We start from the raw sequence: 10,251 nt of genomic DNA, 5'->3' as shown, positions 1-10,251 counted from the left end.
CCCGCTGCCGGGAGCGCCGCGACGGGGAACCGAGACACCCCTCACCCTCTCCAGCACCGAGCCAGCCCTTCAGTTCTGTGTGCGGTGTCCGAACAGAGCGGACCCCAGTGCTTCCCACCGGCACTGGCTCGGTGGAATGACCCGTCCTTCCCGCACTGCACGGTACCGGCCGGTACGGCACGGCTCGGCTCAGCACGGCACTGCTATGCTGCGTTGCATTGCGATGCACTGCACATTGCGTTGCACCCTCCCGAGCGGTGAGGAGCAGAGAGATGCGGTGCCCCGGTGCGCCCGCCCCGCCGCAGGGCCGCCCCGGCGGGCGGCGAACGTTCCAGACCCCCCACGCTGCGGCAGCGGCGGCGGGACGGGGCTGGGCGGGGCGCGGCGGGACGGGGGCGCGGCCAAACGGAGCTGGCCCGCGCGGGGCCTTGAGGGAAATGTAGTTCACTGTCAGCAGGCAGAGAGTGTCCGGCTCGGAGGAGCGGACTACATCTCCCGTGGGGCGCCAGGAAGGAGCGGCCGCCGCAGCGCCCGCCCGCAGGCGCAGTGGGGACGCCGGAACCGCTATAAGCGGCGTTGTTTGGGTTTGCGGCCGCGGAGCGGAGAAGCTGCGGCGGGGCCGTCGGCGGGCGGAGGTGAGCGGGGTTGGTACCGGGGGCGGGCGAATCTTTGTGTGGTGAGGAGGTCGCTTTGCCGTCCCTTCTCCTGTCAGGAGCCCGGCCGAGCAGCCCCATCACCTCGCTCCCGGTGAAGGGGCTGCGCGGTGCCCCCTCCCGCCGCGCTCCGTCCCGCCTCAGCTGCGCCCGGTGCGCACCTGTCCCTGGGCGGGGCGGCTCCCGTGTTTACGGCAGTGCGGCGGACACACGGGGAGGCGGGGGCAGAGCGGAGAGGGGCTCCCCCGGGCTGGGGGGGATGTCCGGCCGGAGGACCTGTCCCGCATCCCCGCCGCGGGAGGGACGCGGAGCCGGCGGTGCAGCACCCTCAGCTCCGCGGTGTCCGCGGCGGAGGCGGCGATGCTGCGGCGGCGGAGCCGTGGCCGCCCCGCGCCCCCCGGCAGAGCTGCTGGTGCAGTCTGAGCAGCGCAGCGCAACCAGGCGTCTCCCATCGCCTTGGCTGAAGGCTGGTGGCGGAATGCAATAAAGCGGAGTTGTAAAACAGAGTCTCGCAGAGGGGAGTGATTTTGTCTTCCAGACTCTGGTTCTCCTTCTGACCTTTCAGTGCAGTTTGATAGACTGAGTGGAAAGCTACAGCCCTGAAGGTGTGACTCATTCCTGTGCATGTCTGTACTTAATTATAGCTCAAGCCTATGGAGTAAGGGTGCTGTGCTGTAGAGAATGGATGTAGTTTTCACTGGAGTGTTTTTACTGACTAATTTTTATCAAGTACTCTCTTTAGAGAGATTGGTTTTCCAAAACTTTGTACCAATAAATTATTGGATGTATGCAGTTTCTGATTCTTCACAAAAAATTTTGGGGATTTGATCTCCCCAGTCAAGTTTTGCAGGGTTTCAGCCAAATGCTGTAGCTATTACTTTAGTCTGTCAGATTGCATAATTATGTTTTGGAGATCTAAGGGAGGAAGTATGACAGCACTCTAGTGTACTGAAGATCATTGTACAATGTGATTACCTCAGGGTATGTTTAAACTAGTTCATGAGAAGTTAGTCTTTTGTGGACTTCAAAAGTTATATTATTACAGTCCTGTTGTAATATAACTCATTTACAATTAATTATTTTGATTTTGAAAATAGACTTTTAAAATAGGTGACTAAATGTAACCGATGTATTGGGCACGACACATAATGAAGGGTAATTTAATTATTTTTCAGATACTTGAGGTGAAAATACACGTGTAAACCCTGGCGTTTACAGAAGATGAAAGACATCGACATAGGAAAAGAGTACATTATACCCAGTCCTGGGTATAGAAGTGTGAGGGAAAGAGCTGACTCGGTGCAGCATGAAGAGCAGGAAGAGTCTAATTTTCAGCATTCTAAACTTAAGGTCAGTTTTTGTTGTTTGTTTTGCAGTCTTTATGCTTATTGAATTGCATGCAGCAGCCTTTTTGCTATGCCATCTCTGTATAGATTTGCTGCATTGAAGGTCAATAATGAGTATTGCCTATTGTGTGGAAGAGGTCATTCCAAGGGGTGCTGTAGCTGTTTGATAATGTATCTGAGCACCTATTAAGCATTTTTTTACTTTTAAATGTGACTTTTCAGTAACGTTTGAACAAAATTTTTTTTAGTATTCAGATACTGATGTGAATCAAGGAATTTTTTTGAACCTTTGTTTTAAAGAATCATTACAACCAAGCAAGAGCAGGGAAGAGCTCGGCACAAATCATGCATCATTCAGTGTTGGCAGCTGAAAAAACTCTTAATCATGCTGTGGTTGTTTCAAGGATTAATTTTCTAAAACAGATGTCTAGTTTGCTCTAGTAGAATGACTTTTTTACTTTTCCTCTCAGATGAAAGTAATTATTATTAAACACATTCTTGAACATCTGTGTGTTTAACATAGTGAGGTACTGTCATAATTCTAGTTTATTTTGAGAACTGGGTCTTTACTGACCCACTGACTTAGAGCTAGTGTGTCATTGTTCAGAGCCTCTGACTTTCAGAGCATGTTTTCACTGGGAAGAATGCAGATACCACCAAGTGCTATAGGGGAAAAACGCTCAGAGAGATGGAAATACTTGTGCTGGTGAAAGATATGGTCAGAAACTAATAACCCCTGCCAGCTGAAGAAGGTTAAAGATATTCCAGTGCTAGCATTCAAAGCAGCTACAATTTTCTTGCCTATGCTGTTCTTGACCTTTTCTGAAATACTCCAAGGACTGACTTATATGTACATAGACACACCCACTGTAGAATTTTCTGAAGACAAACAAATGAAATTAATAGTGCTTCTGTCTGATTTTTGCAATGATGAGTTCCTTGCAGATGTGCTGCTGGTCATTCCACACAGATTGCCTGTGAGAGGGTTGGAGATAGGGGGACTTGCTGTATTTGATTGGAAGAATTGTGAAGAAAGGCTTAATCTTTGCTGGGTTATAGTAAGTGCTGGGATGCTGTGTATTTCAGCTGAGGGATTCCCTTGTTTCTCTGGGTTTGAGGGGTTCCCTGTGCTGCACTGCTGTGTTTTGGGATTGGAGAGCTGAGCTCTGCAGCAGGCTGAGTGCAGTGAGCGCTCGCAGGCCCTGCAGGTCCAGTGTCCCCACAGGCTCCATGACTCAGCACAGTGCTGCTGACGGTGTTCCAGCAAGGTGGTGTCTGATTGCATTAGAGCAGGCACTGATGCAGAACCAAGAGCCCTCCGGAGTCATTGTGCAGATTTTTACCAGCCTTTATTATGTTGATGTCACAGGCTTGCTACTGACCCTACCCTGTCCAGTGGCAAATCTGCTCTCTGTTGAATTACTGGTGACAACAGTGATGCCATTGGTGGGCAGCTCTGTTTCCTGGCCAGTGGCAGTGGAGTTCAGCAATAATCATTGCATGTTCTCTCCCTTCTGCTCTGCATCATCTAATCAGGGTTTAACTTTTAAAGGAAACGATCCTTATCTTACCTGTACATTTTTAATTAAATGAAATTATGAAACCGGCATATTTGTGGGTACTCTTTTGTTTTTTTTCTTTTGTGGAGACTGAAAGTAAGCCAAGTCCTGCATGTCTGTACAGCCTGGCATGAAAGTCTCTAACTCTGAGGCAGCTTCAGGACAGCTTAACTCTGTTGCTGGTCTTTTTTACCCTTGTACCCCTAGCATTTGATATACTGCCTATGACTGCAGGGTAATACACCCAGCTAATTGATTGCAAAAACAGGGGTTCTGTGAACTTGATTACTGATGTAAGAAAATGGCTTACCCAAGTTCATGCTTTGGACTTTATCTGTTTTGTTCTCTTTGAGCAGAAGAATGAACTTAACTTGTTTTGCTAATGAAATCTTCTGGTTTTGATAGGTTGTCCACTTTACTTAGTAGTTATCTTGTTCAGTGTGCCAAGGTTGTGTTAATTTCCAGCTCAGATATTGGTACCATTTTTGTGTTGGTAACCTTGCAGCTGGGGTGTATATAGTCCACAGACACAAACAGCTCTGAATTTGTTGCTACATGTCAGTGAGATGAAATCCTGCTTGCTTGCAGAATACTGCTCCTTTTACTTAACCTTAGTATTCACAGCACCTTATCTAAGTTAGGCATTTATGTTTGTGTACCAGGTTTTTCCCTTTCCAGTTGAAACAAGCTCTGGTTTCAGCAGCATGCTTGGCTTAGGGAAGAGCAAAGACTTCCCTTTCATAAGGCTGATCTTTGTTTGGTTAAGCACTTCCCTCTGCATGTGAGAAAACGGTAGAAACTGTAAAGATAATGGTGTTTCAAGGGAAGAGAAGGAACTCTGTCCTTTGGTACTGTATTTTCTATGGAACCTGGATTGGGTTAGATGCCTAAATTGGCTTGGCAGGGCTGGTGACAGAACACAATGAAGGGCAGATGTGATGAGGAGGACTAGGACCACAGCAGTTCAGATGGAGGGATAAGCTGTAGTGGAATTCTGTCACTTGGACCACAGAGTCCAGTGTACCATCAGTAGAGATGCTGTGACTCTGAAATTTCTTGTAGAAAATCTGGCTCAGGATTTGGCTTAGGTTGACCAGAAAATGACTAAGCTGTAAGCGTGATGTGTATTGCCAGGAGCAAGCTGCAAACAGATGTAGGCTGTTATTGCAGCACTAACTTCAGAATCTTTGTGGAATGCTGGTTTGAGACTATTTTGCAGCAGACTTTGACTGTATGAGGCAGACTTCTTGCTAACGTGGTGCACCCTTATAGGGTGAGGTGGAATCCTGTATGCTCTGGGGACAGTAATCAAGGGCCACTGGTTCATGGCTAGTGGTGGTGACCACTTCTGGCTGGGTTACAAGTACATTTGGCTGATCAATAATATGACTCATTGGGGTTTTTTGTTGCCTATATTGCTGCGTTTTCTGCCTCCTTAACTTGAAGCAGACAAGTCTACTTGATTTTCTGATAATGATCTTTATAGGTGAAAGACCTGTTTTATTATTGAGCCAAGGTCCCAGAGCTTTTCTGTATGACTCTTCTTTGCATTGCATAAAGGTTATGTTCAACTTTCTATTTTCTGTCCTGAAACCTCCATTCTTGTGTTTATTTCCTGCAGAAAGGATGCTGTTTCAAACTACCACAAGTGTGTTCATGACAATAGTGAAAAAGAACGTGCAATTCTTTCCTTGGAAACTTAAATGCTGCTTGGTCACAGCTTGAAAGATCACATCTTTGAAAGACAGGAGCTTTTCAAATAGGCATCCTGGAATCATAATTGAAATAATTCTGCAGTATAAGTAGGTCTAATCCAACATTTCCTGGTGCTTAATGGGAATGTTGCTATAGAAATATGGACTTTAGAAATAGGCACTTTGGGACTGAAATTCAAGAAAAAATTTATTCAGCTTGTGGATACATATATTCACCTCATGAACAAGTGTCTGCAGTGTGTTCTGATAATAATTGATTCTTAAGTCTTTGGAAACCTTAATGTAGCTTACAAAACAGAGTCTTAACTGCATGTTCCCACTGCATAGTACTGTACTAATTGAGCCTATTGTATTTGAGGACATGCCTCTGCTGGAGAACTTGTAGGTGCACTTTCTGCCTAGCACTGCAGTGAGTGGTCTTCATCTGTAAAAGCTGCTGCATGACCAATGAGTAATAATTAAGGGGTGTTTTGAAGTATTGATTTGTACTCACACCTTTAGGACTTTTTGTTCTCAGAATGTGCCTGTGCCCTTCAACTTGCAGCTGAAGTAATTGTGTGTAGTTTTTCTCATGGAAGCAGTGTATCCTGGGGGGACAGACCTCACAGTGGCCATGAAATATGGACATATAAAATAGAATGACAGACAAGGAAGGGAAAGAATTTGTTTTTGCACTGCTTTTGGAATAGGCTTCTCTCAAATGTAGATTTTATTTATTTGATAGAATAGTAGGCAATGAATTTTGCTTTCCTACCCCATTACATTTGCAATAGAGGAGGATATGAGAACAGCTTCTACAATATACAGAACTTATGAGAACTCAATTCTTGGAATTCAAGTTCCTACATTAACAATGCTGCAGCACGTATTTACAAATTGTACTCCAAGCTGTAGTTCTGGCTGCAATGTACTGTTCAGGATTAAGTTGCTGCTGAAGGATAATGACTTTGGTAAATCTCAAGTGCAAATTGCTACATTTCAAGGCACCAGCCAGAGGAACTGTAGAGATCACTTCCAACATGCAGGAAGTGTGTTGCTAACTTTAGCTGTCAGAAGCCCTACTAATATTCCTGTCCTTACCTTGATCTCTTGTTTTTCAGATTTGTCTGACATCTTTTGCCCAAGACAGCAGGGAATGTGATCAGAACTTGCTGCAATTGATGTAAATCCTTCAAGCACTGATAGCTTTGAAGCGATTTATCACTGAGTATTTAAATAGATCAATTCTACCTCAACCTCTCTGAAACATCTGAGTGTCTGAGTCAACTGAACAACAGGTTAAAAATAGGGCTGTGAGTGTAACCTGGGTACTTCTGCCTTTTTACAGCAGTCCTAGACAACTTAACTATAAACTGTTACTTGTAGCTGAAGCTTCTGTGTAAGTTTGCATTTTTCCAGATGATTGCATATTTCCATAACCAAGTAAACACTTCTTTTTTTTTAACTTTTTCAAGTAAAATGAAAGCAAAATTTTAAAATCTGTTTTTTTAGCAGTTCTATTATCTTTGAAAACTTTGAACACAGTTAGACTAGGTGTAGAAGCAAACATTTGTGGTGCTTTCTAAAGATGCATGAATTCTATGGTATCCCAAATAACTGAATATATTGGTTACAATCATGTTTTGTTAAGTTGTTTTACCATTGAGCTTCTGCTAGTAAAGCAGTCACTGACAGAGGAGCACTTGATTCAAGTGATTCTGTCAAGGATCCTAGAATTGTTTGTGGGTGTATGCTGTAGGATGATCTTCTAACCACACTGAAGAAGGGGCATCTCTACCTTGTTCTCCATACCAAATGTACATATCACCATCTGAGAAAGGCACACATCCACATTGTATCAAAATTTGTGGTACTTGGAGGGGAGTTTATGGTATCAGAGAAACCTTCCACATAACAGGAGGAACAAAAAGGCCAAATCTGTGACTGGGCAGAGACATTTTCCAGAGGAACACTGGAATTCTGGATAGTTCACACTTCCATTGGAACTTGACTGCCTTCCTTACTGTACAACCATTTTCTAAGTCTTAACCACATTATAAAACCTCAATTCTGACCACATTGTCAGAGCTGTAGTGTTGTTAACTATTGTGGGTCGCTGTTCCTTTGTTCAGAGCAGATTTTTAAATCAGCCTGCTCATGGCCAGAAGTGTGTAAGGAGTAGATTAGCTATCAGTGAAGGAAATCTTGCAGTATCTTTTCCATTGTAGTGTTCTATAATATACATTAGTGCTGCAGACATTCTGCTCTGGCTGTTTCAGAAACTCAGTGTACAACTATAAGAGTTGCCAGAAATATTTATTGCATCTATCCCAAACTATTGGTGAACTTAGCTTGAAGCAACTTAAAATTCACATGTATGTGGGGGGTTCTGATGTCTTGGGACATTGAGATGATAATTAGTCTTTGAAAATTTGTATCCTAGTGAGAAGGAATAGTCAGTTGTGCTCTGAACCACAGATGGCAAACAAGCTGTTCCACAAACAAAATGTGTTTCAATTGTTTTTGAGGATGAAGGTTAACAAATTTCAAAGTCAACATGTTTAGAGCCCTGAGATGTTTAGTTTGAATTTCCTAGTTTACTGTTTGCTTTTTGGAAGCATGTGTTGGTACAGGAAGGTGAATTCAATGCAAGATTGTTGTATTAGGCTTTATAAATGCTGTGGTGTAAATGCTTCTGCTGTCACTCATTGGTGATGCCACTCAATAGGCATTTCAGTTCAAAGCCTCCCTGGGAAGTGCTGTACAAAATTCACCTGTGTAGCTTCTGTTGTGACCTAGCTTAGGCATGGCCTGAATAAAGATGTTACTGAAGAACACACCCAGTGTCAGGGTGGTTCAGGAGAGCAGACCTAGCATGACAGGAGCCAAATTCTCAACCTGTGCTGTGCTAGGTTGATCTGCTTAGTGAGGAGTTGGTTCCCCATCTTTGTAGTCAGAGGTGTGTAGGGTGCCAATTCTAAAGCTGGTTGTTTCCAATTCCACAGGAGCCTGGTGTCACTGTGCATGAACTATGCAGCTCCAGAGCTGGATGATCAGTGTGCAGCCTTAGTTTTGAATGAAACCTAGAACCTTTGCTTACAAGATCATGAATACTGGCTTTAATGCAAAACGAAAGACAGGGATTCATGGATACCACAAGCCTAAGCACATGCACAGCTGCTTATCAGGTGCATTCATAGCAGCCACAGTTGCAAAATCCTAAAAGAAATGCTTTATGCCACACTCTGTATTTCTTGGATTGCAGGAGTAAATGGATTTGCTAGGAAAGAGTTGAGAACATCTCACATCAAAGCTGATGCTGGCCAGAATTCAAGGGCAAGGTAAAATAAGAAATATTCCTGTAAGAAGCTGGTATACCTGTCCTCACCAGGGACTTTCTGTGCCTCAAGTAAAAGTCATCAATATATGTGACTGAAATACTCAGGCTTACCAGAGGTACATACCCTGACCTTGTTTGGCTGCAGAGCCTTGATATCAGTACCAAGCACTGTTGGGAAACTTCTGCTTTAATCTGAGGATGCATAAACTCAAGCTAGCTTTGAAACCATGACTCCAATATTAATACAAGTTCTGCTAATTTTGGCCCAGAAAACTAACAGCAGGTCTTGTGTAATCAAATCACATGTAACTGTTGAAGTGAGTAGCTGGACTTCAAACTTTTCCATCTCTGAACTGTTCTGGTAAATCAGATCTTGTTTCTGAACAGTTAATTTGTACCTTTTAAGAGAACTGTGGCACAGCTGTACTTATTCCTGCATTTGGTTATGTGTTTGGGGCTATCAAGAGCTGTTCTTCTGGGTAGCAGAAGCTGGGAAGGCAGCAGAGACATGAGGTTTCATTTCTACCCCCCTTTTCAGGAGGTGGAAGAAAATGGAGTCTCTGACTTCTTGACCTGATTCTTTTCAGCAGTTCTGGAGATTGTAACCATAATTCCAAGGCATCTGACACTATCTGATGGTCTCACCTTGGTGCTGTGTGACTGCAGCTGTGCTGTCTGTACTGTGCAGGTGCCTAAAGGATCAATGTTTCCTTCCTCACACCCACGGTCTCTGATTTAGCCCAGTGCCTGCTCCTTGCATCAGGGAGACAGCTGGTATGGGTGGATGATACACCAAAGTAGTCTTAAATAGGCTCATGTTTTAATCAGGCAGGGTATTATAAAGTATCCTAGCTACAGAGAAGGCTGGGAGCCTAATGCTACAAATCACCTTGTTAATATTTTTGTAGATTATGTACTGCATCAAATCCAGTGAAAGGAGAAGAGAATTGTTTTAGTAGACTATAAAGTTTGTAGTGCACTTACTGCTTTCACCAGACAACTGCAGACTTGACAATGTTTGGACCTGCAAACCTATTTAATTTTCAGATACTCTGGGGTTTGACTTGCAGTCTGGACAGCAGTGCTTTAGGGGTTGCCTGTGCTACCTGCAAAAGCAGTGTATATACCCCCTACTTGTTTCTAGTGGAGTGTTCTTGGACTCAGAGGATTTTCTGGGGAGAAGAATGTGATTACAACTTCAGAGAATCTTTTCCTAGGCTCTTGTTTTATTTTGTTGTGCTGATGCTAAATGGAACAGTCAATTCTTTCCTTCCCTTCCCCAACCTGTACAAACTAATAGCTAATCTTGTTTTGCAACACCAATCTTTTAATGAAGTATTTTTAAATTGTTCTTTATTCTGGAGTTGTAATATGGAGAATGCTTTAAGCACTGAGTGGAACTGGTGATGATATTGTTCTTTCTCATCACATGCCCACCTAGTTCTGAGTTCTGCTGTTCTGGTCTTTAGGTTTCCCATTTGCCTCTCCTTGCTGGAAGCTTTAAGGGTATGAGGAAGCCTGCTGAGCTCTGGCTGCTGAATGCAAGAGGTGGGAGTTCTGTTCTGCAGTGTTGCCAGCTCAGAGACCTTTACAACTTAAACAATTTTAGCTTTGTATGATAATAAGTCAGCCACAATACCTTTTGTATTCTGTGTCAGC

General features: G+C 44.0%; 1 protein-coding gene across 4 annotated transcripts in view; it reads left to right on the top strand.

The window, feature by feature from the left end:
- Positions 1 to 532: 532 nt before the first annotated feature.
- The window catches only part of ABCC5 (ATP binding cassette subfamily C member 5), a 42,663-nt gene continuing 32,944 nt past the window's right edge, over positions 533 to 10,251 (top strand). For 2 of the 4 annotated variants that reach the window (XM_033069181.2, XM_033069180.2), the window contains exons 1-2: positions 533 to 635; positions 1,829 to 2,003. In XM_033069181.2, the coding sequence (XP_032925072.1) occupies positions 1,875 to 2,003 (129 nt within the window). In that variant the 5' untranslated portion in view covers positions 533 to 635; positions 1,829 to 1,874. Of the gene's footprint in view, positions 636 to 1,828; positions 2,004 to 10,251 lie in introns of those variants that run through there. The other 2 variants (XM_033069184.2, XM_033069182.2) reach the window with 2 other exon arrangements.

The sequence above is a fragment of the Catharus ustulatus genome, chromosome 10 (assembly GCF_009819885.2).
Source record: "Catharus ustulatus isolate bCatUst1 chromosome 10, bCatUst1.pri.v2, whole genome shotgun sequence".
In the NCBI taxonomy this organism is placed as follows: Eukaryota; Metazoa; Chordata; class Aves; order Passeriformes; family Turdidae; genus Catharus; species Catharus ustulatus.
Note: the sequence above shows the minus strand (reverse complement) of the source record. Positions and strands in the feature narration are given on the sequence as shown.